Below are 12,500 nucleotides of genomic sequence, written 5' to 3'. Positions count from 1 at the left end.
CGCACTTCATATTTCGCCAGCCTCCAGTCTGTTCGCCCCTCATTTAAGAGTCCCTATTCGAGCAGAGCGGCGAGTGGATAAAAAATCAATTCATATTTCCATAATCCACAGTCCTGTCTGTCTCCGGCTCTTCCCTCGCCCTGGCGCTCCCCTGGGGTAAAGTAACCCCTCCACCCCAAACTACGGCCTACAACTGTCATTACGCGCCGCAACAATAAGAGGATAAACAAAGGAGGCCTGTAGAGATGGGAGCTGCTGCTGCCATATGCTGGCTAACTTGGGGGAAAAAAGGGATTTCGGGCCGGCTAGAGAGGGAGCAGCCGTACAAAGACGCTTAATCCTGGTAATGAGGCGACTCATTGAGAGCCTTTATGTGGATGTGGAAAAGGCCGATCCATCTGTACACATCTTAAAACAGAAACGATCTTGTCACTAAACAAGGATTTCTCTCTCTCTTTTTTTTTTTTTTTTTGATTTGAGAATGTTTCAGAGTGGAGAGTTTCTGCAGAGGAGCAAAGTGCACCAAAGGCAAAGATGGTCACGTATGCTTTCTTGCAGGCTTCGTAATGAACTGGCCAATTTGTATTGAGCTTGTACATGAAGACCTTGAGGCCGAGAGAGTAGAAAAGAAAGAAGAAAAAAGAAGTGTGAAAACCTCAACGTTGCACTATGACCCAGGCCCAGACCCACTTCTGCTGAAGCAGAGAGCACACATGACCTGAACTACACTGAAGAAACCAATCAAAACATTTCTGTTCTGTTCTTCTGATCAGAAGCTCCGTAATGCCCTTTTGAAAGAAGTTTAAAGTGATAAAAATCGCATCTGGGAGGATTTAGATCTAGGATTTTCAGTTCTACTCACTTTTTACCTAAATCTTGAATTAATGCAATTGCTGCTATTTCTCTTTTTTAATATTTATTTTGGCCTTTTTGCCTTTATTATAGGACAGTAATAAGACAGGAAGCGAAGTTGGAAAGACAGCGGGGGGTAGAGTTGGGAAATGTCCTCGAGCCGGAATTCTAACTCGGGACGCCCTTAAGTGCTAACGCATCATGTGACGGCTAGGCTATTGAGCTGACGCTATTTCCCCTTTTAACACAATTGTATTGTGTTAAACTGACTTGAAAATTTACTTGTAACAAAAAATACATTAAAATAAAGATACAAATTATACCAAATGAAATTTGTCACAAAAGAGCATTTTTCTAACACAATTAGGCCATATGAAGTGGTTTCCTGTTGCTCTTATGGGTTTTTCATCTATTGTTTATATTTTCCCCCATGCAGTCTTATCAGTTAACAATCTAAAGTAATTCAAAATTTATCTTTGCCAGTCGATCTTTAAAGAGATTGTTGCGGTTGTTGTAGCTATTAACTCATATTGACAGGAACAGAAATGAACCGATTCAGATGTTCATTTAAAACATCAGAAAATGTGCAACCTTGAAGAGCTCCACAGAATATTCAAATAAAATGGTCTTGTTGCACATGTGAGCATTTTAGTGACTTTACCACATGCAACACAGTCTATTGTAGATAGACCATTAGTAACCATTAATGATACTACCTTTTACAAACTATAGCAACACAGCCAGTATTTCGTCACCTTAGAATTATAAGGTTCTATCTGACATTTTTTTCAAAATTGAGGTATTGAACTATTCTTATTATTCAACACACCTGCCTGGAAGTTTCTAGTATACATAGTAGGAGCTTGATTAGCTTGTTCAGGTCTGTTTGATTAGGGTTGGAGCTAAACTCTCCAGAACACCGACCATCCAGGGCCGAGTGTGGGCACCCCTGCTGTAGGTGAATTAAATTAACTAAATTGGCCATAATGTGTGTGTGTGTGTGTGTGTGTGTGTGTGTGTGTGTGTGAGAGAGAGAGAGAAACAGAGAGAGAGAGAGAGAGAGAGAGAGAGAGAGAGAGAGAGAGAATGGGTGTTTTCCAGTACTGGGTTGCAGCTAGAAAGACATCCGCTGCGTAAAACATATGCTGGATGAGTCGGCGGTTCATTCCGCTGTGGCAACCCCTGATGAATAAAGGGACTAAGGAAAATGAATGAATGAATGAATGAACACATTATTAGAATAATAAATAATATTCATGATTTGAGTAATTTTGGATCATTTTGACCATTATCATAGAAGTGCATAGGCAAATAGGGCTGATATTCACTTTGAAAAATAAATAAATAAATAAATAAATAAATAAATAAATAAATAACCTAAATATTGTTTTTAACATTCTAATAAATTTACTTTTTATAATTTTTAAAATTGTAATATTAAATGTCAACGATAAACTGAGATTTTCCTGAGTAAAATATTTAATATTTTTACACATTTACTTCATGTAATAAAAAAGAGAGCTGGAAAACAGTTAAATTAGTGTTTATTTACTTGAGATTTCTCAATGTTTTCTAATTTTTGCAAATAAATCTAGTAATATTAAGTACATTTTAATAGAAAAGTTTTGACGGTGGCTCAGTGCTTAGCATTGTTGCTTCATTGCTGGGTCAGTTGGCATTTCTTTGTGGAGTTTGCATGCTCTCCACCTGTTTGCGTGGGTTTCCTCCGGATGCTCCGGTTTCCCCCACAGTCCAAAGACATGCGCTACAGGTGAATTGATTAAGCTAAATTGGCTTTGGTGTATGTGTATGAATGAGTGTGTATGGATGTTTCCCAGTACTAGGTTGCAGCTGGAAGGGCATCTGCTGTGTAAAACATATGCTGGATAAGTTGGCGGTTCATTCCGCTGTGGCGACCCCTTATAAATAAATAGACTAAGCCGAAGGAAAATTAATGAATGAAAGTATTGAATTGGTTAGCATAAGTTAACTTAATTGTTTTGTGTTGGGACAACATGAACGAACGGTGTTGTTGTAACTACCTGTGTATGGAATGTGTAGTTCCGAGTTTTGTGTAAATAGTGTTAAGAGCAATAAATGTTGATATTAAAAGTTAGTCTTAGGTGTCTTGAGTGCATTTTCATGGCAAGAGTTATGTTGTACATTTCAAGTGACACAATAGCAAGCATAAGAGCACAATAAAGAGCAGTTTATATGTCCACAACTTGTCAGGCAAGATTTCGATCAAGCAAGTCCTTAAAAGAGCTTCATTTCACTATACTATACTATAATATAATATAGTATAGTATATAGGGCGACACGGTGGCTCAGTGGTTAGCACTGTCGCCTCACAGCAAGAAGGTCGCTAGCCCAAGTCCCGGCTGGGTCTACTGGCATTTTTGTGTGGAGTTTGCATGTTCTCCCCCATGTTGGCATGGGTTTCCTACGTGTGCTCCAGTTTCCCCCAGTCCAAAGACATGCGCAATAGGTGAATTGGATAAACTAAATTGGCTGTAGTGTATGTGTATGAATGAGAGTGTATGGATGTTTCTTAGTACTGGGTTGCAGCTGGAAGGGCATCCACTCTGTAAAACATACGCTGAATAAGTTGGCGATTCATTCTGCTGTGGCGACCCCTGATGAATAAAGGGACTAAGGGAAAGGATAGTTAATTAATGGATAATATAATATAATATAATTTAATTTAATATAAAATAATATAATAAAATTAAATATTTAATTTAATTTAATTTAATTTAATTTAATTTAATTTAATTTAATTTAATTTAATAATATAATATAATTTAATATAAAATAATATGATAAAATACAAAATATAATATAATATAATATAATATAATATAATATAATATAATATAATATAATATAATATAATTTGTTGTGTGATGTGATCTTAAGAGGCAAATACCAGCTACATCTGCCCCATAAGTCTATCACTGCTCAAAACCTTGGTTATCGAGCATTACTACCGAGCTACTGCACCAACCCCTGAGTGCCACCCAGCTGTTCAGGTGTGAGATACAGCACAAAAACGCTCCATCCGCACCCATTCACATCACAGCCAGCTGATAATTACCAGAACAACGCTTACTGAAGACCTGCTCACCGCTTTTCATTATCAGCAACATCACACCGCATGGGAGAGAAATAGAGAAAAGGAGAAGAGAAAAAAAGAGGATGGAGGAAAGGCCTTGAGGAGCAGGAGGGGTCGTGGATGTGGTGGGAGATAGAAAAAAAATTAAAAAAAAAAAAAAGTTCCTGTCTCCAACCTGGTCTCCAAAGTCCTGAGGGAACTTCCACAGCACTGTCGGATCTGTAAGAAATTGACAGACAGCATTAATCAGCAAGCAGCGCACCGTTCAGAGCACATACATATTAATGAGGGGGGAGGGGGCAGGGCTGGATTCTCCTATGTGTCGGCACACGGCGTTCTGCATATGCAAATGTCATCCGGTTGGAGAGAGGGAGAGCGCGAGAGAGAGACTGAGGGAGAGAGAAAGAGAAGGCCTTTGGAAAAGCAGACTCGCCGAGACAATACTGCACTACCTGCAGGAGCAGCAGATGTGCGGCGCTGCATTAATATTTCACAGTGGAAATTTGTTAAAGGGGAGGCTTTACTGTAGTCGTTTAGATATATATAGGCTCATATTGGATATATGGATTCATTCAATATTTGGTCTTATGAATTTTATATAAAAATATATTTTACACATTAAAAAAATAAAAAAGGGCATACTGTTACTACTACTAAATGCAAAAAATAACTAATCAACATTATTTACTATTTTTGTCATTCTAATTAATGATGATAATAATAATAATAAACTAATATTATTATTATTATTATTATTATTATTATTATTATTATTATTATTATTATTATCAAAAGTGTAAAAATAATCTAATAATACAAGTTAATAATATAAAACAGTTTCAAGAACTTTTAATTATGATAAATAATAACTAATAAAATATGATGTTGTATTAAAACAATGTGAAATTGGTAGGCATTATTATTTTCATTAGTAGTAGCAGTAGTATTATTATCATCATCATCATCAACAGAATGCAAGTGAAATTTAACAACAATATTAATAATAATAATAATAATAATAATAATAATAATAATAATAATATAAAATCATTCCAAGATATTTAATTATGATAAACAACAATTTATAAAATATGAAATATGTTGTATTAATAAAATGTGATACTGGTTGGCATTATTATTATTATTATTATTATTATTATCATCATCATCATCATCAACAGAATGTGAGAGAAATAACAACAATAACAACAAAAACAATAATATCAAAAGTATCAAAAAATATATATGAATACATATACAAGGTAAAAATGATTTCAAGAACTTTATGATAAATAATAATAAAATATGACGTGTATAAAAAAATGTGATATTGGTTGGAATTTATTATTATTATTATTATTATTATTATTATTATTATTATTATTATAATCAACTGAATGTAGGAGAAATATAATAATAATAATTTTGTATTATATGCAATAATAATATAACCTACAGCATAACTATGTGAAAAATATGAATTTGAATAGTAATGTATTGATATGCATAGTAATTAATAAGAGTAAATTTTTTTTCAATAGATTACAATAAAATAAACAAATGTATTATAATTTTTTTACAATATTTTGCAAGACTTCTGCAAGTTTCACCCTTTAAGACCATTAAAATGTCATTTTAGACTAATGCAGTTTTTGTTATCAGCTTACTACCAGGATTATCATAAGGAAATGATCATTATTTTTTTCTTTTCTTTTCTATTTTTAATAGGGAATTTGTTGTAAAATTTTCTAATAGATGTTCTGAATTGTATCTCCTTGCAATAAATAAATAAATAAATAAATATGAAAATAATGTTTTATTGAAGTAGACTGTTGGCATTTGGTTAAATGTTGGCCTGATTGAGTAGGTTTACTTGGACAGCCAAATTAAGACCTGCTTATAATGATTTAGGACCTAATGCACAATATTTCAGTGACCATAAAGGGCACCTATGGTGAAAAATCTACTTTTCAAGCTGTTTGGACAGACATGTGTAGATATAGTGTACAGACCATCATATTGGGTTGATATAAACACACAAAGTCCTTTTTTCAATTTAAAAACATAAAAAAAGGTGGACCAATTGGAGCGGTTTTCAGTCGGACCGCAACTTGCCGTAGGAGTGCGGCCCCCCCGCCCACCGAATTGATTGACAGCTGCACGCATTAACATGTACCGGAAGTCACGTGTATAATCATGTCAACAAGACCAAACGTGCACAAAGCAATTGGGAATAAAAGATCTGTACAGTTCGCTAGGATCATCATTCATCATCAAATGTGGTCAAGAGTAAGTTTCACATGTTTAAATGTTTTAAAACAGTGCACATGTGTAATGAAGTACAGCGATTTACTTCAGCTTAACTTCAACAGCACAGCTGCATGTCAAAACAATTATAAAGGAAGACGCTTCAATCCCAGATTGTGGACATTAAATCAGGTTTATTTTGTACATAAACATAACAGATATCCACACAGCAGTGGAGATTAAGCTGTATACTGTCACATATGCGTGCAAAAACAGTGCAAAGCTAAGCTAAGCTGTCTGTGTGTGTGTCTGCTGCGGTGTGTGTGTGCGCATGAACTTTGTAATGATATTGTTTGTGACTTATCAATGCAACTGCACAACAAATACTCATTGGTAAAGTTCTTACTGTAGTATTTCCCACAAACGCTACGTGAGACCATGTTCTTTTAAGTCTGTCTGATGCCTGACGCAGCCGAGGGAGGAGATTATGGCACGCAGAAAGGCATGTAAAAATGGTAGGCAGGGAGGACTCGCCTTAAAGGCGCAGTACAACAAAACAACCCCCTGGTGGAAAAATGTATAAAATAGAATCTTTTAAAAGGTGCGATGAAAAATCTGATGGGTGTTTTGAGCTGAAACTTTACATACACATTCTAGAGATGTAAAACACTTAAAAAGGGGTAACCTAGGTGCCCTTTAAGACTTTTTAAGGCCTAAAATGTACTTATAATTTAAGACATTTAACACCCAGTTGACACCCCTATTAATAATAATAATAATAATAATACAATATCATCATTAGGTTATGTAATATTTACATCTTTAGTATATCAGCAGAAGTAATAGACATAATACAATAAAATAGAAATAATACTATGATTACAAAGAATACTTTTGTTAGCTGTATTTGCCCTTTATTTATTTTTATTTATAATTTTTGTGCAAAGTACCACTCAAGCACTACAATTGACACAATGTATGCCAACCAGTATTCAGTAGTCATATAAAATAACTAAATATTAGCTGAATATTTTGAAATGCCATTGAAAGTTTTGTAAAGATGACATAATCTGACATAAAACAAAAGTGTGTGCAGACTTTATAAAGGACACGCCTTGTGACACATAATAAGGCAGAGCTCCAGACGCCTCTGCTATGAGTCACTTTTAAAAAGATCAGTTGTGGACCACAAAAACAACATCTCAACGTCTGCCGAAGGTCAGTGCGAGACCCATCAAACCAGACGAAGACTTCAGAGCCCAGACACACACAAAACACTCTCAAAATGAGGTGTGTAAAGCACCTCCGTCTCACGCCTTCACCTTACATTACTGGGGTTACTTTTTTTTCAACAATTAACAAATTAATTATGACTTCACTCCAATGTGAATGCTACACAATGCCAACCAAAAAAAAAAAAATGAAAGGAATAGTTCACCAAAAAAACAAGATTTACTTACCCTTAAAAAAAAAAAGAGTTCACCCAAAACTAAAAATTCTCATTACTCATCATTTACTGACCCTTTATATGTTCCAAAACAGTTAGAATTTTTTGTTCTGATGAACACACACACACACACACACACACACACACACACACACACACACACAAAAGAAGATAGTTTGAAGAATGTTGAAAACCGGTAACCATTAACATCCATAGCAATAAAAAATATATAATTTAGAGGTCAATAAATACTGTTATCAACATTCTTTAAGACATCATCTTTTATTTTTAGGAGCTCAAACAGGTTTGAAACAATGAAGTATCAATAAATGATCACATAATTCACCGTTTTTCGTCTCTTTAAGAGAGCTATAGAGAGTAAGTCTGACCCCTAATCAAAGTGTGGTCTGTTACAGGAAGTTCAAATATCCTGTCTGATGAAAGATAAATATAATCATATGAGAGTTATCATCACAGAGCACTTGAACAGCAATATTACACAAGACTAAACGCATGACCACGTTTACTGTTGTTATTTCAGTCATTCCACATGTTATGTATAGAGGTAATAATAAAAGCTGGTCAATAGAACTTCATTTGGTTTGAGAATGACGTCTATGTGAGTTGTGCTTTTAAATAAACAGAACAACACATTATAGTGAATAGACCATTTAAAGAATGATTTTAAAACCTTTAAAGTCAAACCTGTTTTAAACTTCAACTTTGCTAATCAAGTGTCAACAATTCAACTTATGTTCATTTCTATAGCGCTTCTTCAAGATTGTGTCAAACCAGTATAACGTAGAAGTTCTAGTAAACTGAAACTGTGTCAGTCCAGTATTCAGAGTTGAAATTCAGTTTAGTTCAGTTCAATGTGGTTTAATTTTCACTGCTAAAAATGTCCAAACACTATATATATATACATATATGGCTCAGTTCAGTCGTATGAAACTGTACGATTTTAAAAAGGAGGTGTGGCACCTAACCCCACCCCTAAACTCAACCGTCATTGGGGGATGAGCAAGTCGTTCTAAATTGTAAAAATTAGATCATACTAATTCATACGAATTAGCCACTAAATCAAAAAGTTACAAATTGCCGTGAGATTGTGTTGGCTCCTCAAGTCCCAAACCAAGTAAAGCCAGTATCTTCAACGGTTGAAATGATGTACATTGCAGTAGATCAGTTTAGAGCCATATTTTTAAGGAGAATGTTTTTAATGCTTTAATCGTTCAGCATTCTTTGTTTTCTTTAGTTTTCTAGTTCAGCTTTACAATCCCATGTAGAATTCTTTATTTTCACCTGTAACTGTAACTTAAGTGTATACTTCAACAATCTTATAGTTCATGTTAGTTATGCATAGGCGTTTTTATTTAATAGCTTTTATGTCCACTGTTGTGTTTGTATTTATGATTATTTTATGTAGCACTTTTGTCCTGCGAGACACAACATTTCATTCCTCTGTTTGTCCACGCTTGTAGCGGAATGATAATAAAGCTCGACTTGACTTGACAAAGCACCTCAGCTGGGTTTCCATCATAACATGAAGTGTTTATGTTTTTTTTTGTTGTTTTTTTTCCCCCAAAGTATGCAAACAAACAAAAAATGCATTACTGAATTGTCATCAAGTCGTTAGAGTGGCTGACTGTAGTATTGGTAACCTAGAAATCAAAGCAAAATGAAGATGGCAGATCAGTGAAATAGAGTGGAGGAACTATGACGTAAATTTATATGCATGAAGCGAGTTAGCATTTTAGCAGCTCAGGTTCCCTCATCCTAAATTCAATGGGTTTTTTGAATGGGATTTTGATTAAAATGCTTAAATAATGTTTATGGCTAACATAAACTCAAGTTACTTTCATGTTTTATTCTAGGACATAAAGCACATCAGTTACATCACACTCTTAATTTTTTAATAGGTTACACTTTTTAAAAAGACGGGTTTTCAAGTTGCTTAATAGGACTACAGGCGGTGTCGGAGAAATTATACGTCATCAAGCTGAGCTGTTCTGGAGTGCAGCTTGCTTGCGTTGGACATTTGGATTTGTCTGTTATTTAAGTATTTTCATAAATAGTATTTTACAGTTTGTAGTATTTTTATAATTGGGAATTCATATTGTGTGTAGATATTTTGTTTCTTTGTAAAGACCATCAAGACAGATTATTTTAGTTAATCATTTATTTTAATTAAACAATATTATGAAGACACTGCTCACCAGTGCAGCCTGTCTCTTTCCTGCTCTCAGTAATGCAAACGTGTGAATAAATTAGTAAAAATACATAAATATTAACTGTCATTTTAATGATCAATTGATTTTTTTTTTTTTTTTTTTATTGATTTGAGTTTTTTCATTGAATGTTGTTCATGTCCATGATGGAACATGCAGGAATACAGACGTGCACCTCACACCACATTTCTGTAATCTATTACCAACTTAACCAGGCTGTATGCACGCGAGCGATACACTTATTTAAATATGATAATACTATGTATGCACATTTATAGATACAGTTTTAAAACTCTTACAACAACCGTAAAGCTACCCTGGTATTTCCCAAGTAAAAACTAACCAAAAGACATGTAGGTCTTTACAGATGTGTTTTTGTGCATCTGTATTTGTTTATAATATAGCGTAGATTATAATGTAATAAACAGAGAGATTATCTTTGTCATGGACCATATTTCTAAAAATAAGCTTGAAAAGTTGCAGGGTGGGGCTGACGTCACAGGCAAGCGCTCTGAAGGCACTGTTGTCCGTTAATAGCCTAATGTTAACTTTTCAGTTCTTGCGTTTGCATTAAAGATCCAATAGTGTTAACGATGTATTTTCGTGTGAGGATTATCTAGTTGGACAAAACGTGTAAGAGTGTTTGAACACAGAGCTTATTATTTGCAATTCTTGAAAAGCCTATGGGAAAATCCTAAAGGGGTTTTATCAAGGGAACCAGCTTTATGTCATTAGCCGATTTTAAGGTGACGTCATAATTCCTCCATTCCATAGGTGTAATGTTCACTATTGTATGTCAGTTTTTTCAGCAAATACTTTTCAATCTACCATTATTTACATTAACTATTTTTTTCAAATCTAAAACCACTGCAAGCATAAAAAAAAAAATTTTTTTTTTTTGCAAGTTACTGGATTTATATTCTAAATTTCTCATGAGATACTGCAAAATGTGCATTAACACAAGGTGATGGAAACACAGCCAGTGAATCCATATCATCAAGTACACACACTGTCAACACCCCCTCAACAGGTAAATGAGTTTCTTCTTAAAATGTCTCTACATTTTAACATCAAGATTATACCTTGTCTCATACAAATCATGTCTTACAGGTTTAGTTTAACAAAACATGTTAGGTGGCGCTATTCAGTTAAGAACAGCAGAGATATCAAATGTATCTTCCATTTAATTTATTATTATTATGATTATTACTATGCATAAACATACTTTGTAACAATATTTCTATGTGTGTGTGTGTGTGTGTTCTCTCATTAATTCAAATCACTTTGTTTTTAGCACTGTAAAGGACTTCATTAGGCCTTCATTATCAAACTTACTTTTACACAAAACCAACGCAAGTGAAACTCTTTCTACCGTACTCCAAACTCAGGTGCTAATATCCAACAGACCATCATCAACAGAAAGAAACTGACACTAAGTTATACCAAAATGCACATTTTAATAAACTTAGAGACATCATAGAGGACTGTGATGTTATTTCCCTGGAAATATTTTTCCTGCTGTCTTAAGTACTAACGCTTCTTTATTCATTTATTCATATTGTCATTTATTAATGCATGCAGGTATTTTGTTAATTGTCACAAGAAAGCTTTTCAGCTTCACCCAATCACAAAAACCACTATAAACAATGCAATCAAGTTGGCTGTCCTTCTCTCTCAAATTATATATACTGTAAATACACAGCAGGGAAAGTAAGAATTGAACACATAATTCTTTTCCTGGCAATAATATTTCTAAAGGAGCTGTTCAGTTGACATGGAATTGAACCAGATTTTGATTAAAAAATAATAATAATAAATAACTAAACAATACAAACATGAAAAGTAAAACAACAAAAAATCTCAAGGGAAATGAGTCATTTAATTACAATGGAATGACACAAGGAGAAATTACTGAACTACTGAAACTTATTCAATATTTATATTTATATAATAACTTTATATGAAAGGCATTTTTGGTGATAGCAGCTTATGTGAGCAAGTCACATAAATTGCTCAGGTGTAAGTTTTTCCACAAACTTCAACAGGGTGTAAAAATGTTAATGGCTCTGTGGGTCTCACCTATCAAATCTGATCTTTATTTTCTATTGGATTTAAGTCAGGTGATTGGCTGGGCCAGTCTACAGCTTGATTTTCTTTCTCTGAAAGCATTTGAGAGTTTCCTTGGCTGTGTTTTGGATCACTGCTGAAATGTCCACCCTAGTTTCATCTTGAATGAAGTGATGTTTTGTACAGTTTGCCGTTAGTTTAGCAGGTCAGTCATCCTTTGTTTTGCAATAAAATACCTGCACATTTTGCTACTTTTGTTTGCAAAACACTTTAACATTTTTTAAATATTTAAATTCTAGATTTACAAACATTTTGACATTTTTTTTTTATTTGTGGCTAAGAAATAGCAATTAACTTTTTTTGGTGGGGCCAGTGACAATACCGGCAGGGCAAGTAAAAATCTAAACCACTGGTCCGATCGGGCCAGTAGAAAAAAATCCTTAGCGTTGAACCCTGATAGTTGATTGCATTTGTCTAAACAATATATTTTAACTTATTTTATTTCAATATATAGAGCAGGGAAAAAAATTCCCCACTGAATCTA

At 34.1% G+C, this 12,500-nt stretch overlaps 1 protein-coding gene across 4 annotated transcripts in view; it reads right to left on the bottom strand.

Annotated features, from left to right (window-relative positions):
* The window catches only part of dennd1b (DENN/MADD domain containing 1B), a 196,126-nt gene that overhangs the window by 133,589 nt on the left and 50,037 nt on the right, over positions 1–12,500 (bottom strand). For 2 of the 4 annotated variants that reach the window (XM_073937880.1, XM_009296375.5), the window contains exon 3: positions 4,143–4,186. The exons of the other annotated variants lie outside the window; for them this stretch is intronic. In XM_073937880.1, coding sequence (XP_073793981.1) covers positions 4,143–4,186 — 44 coding nt within the window. The remainder of the gene's footprint in view (positions 1–4,142; positions 4,187–12,500) is intronic. 4 annotated transcript variants of the gene reach the window in all.

Source organism: Danio rerio, chromosome 22 (assembly GCF_049306965.1).
Source record: "Danio rerio strain Tuebingen ecotype United States chromosome 22, GRCz12tu, whole genome shotgun sequence".
NCBI lineage: Eukaryota > Metazoa > Chordata > Actinopteri > Cypriniformes > Danionidae > Danio > Danio rerio.
The sequence above is the reverse complement of the archived record's forward strand: the minus strand, read 5'-3'. Positions and strand labels throughout refer to the sequence as shown.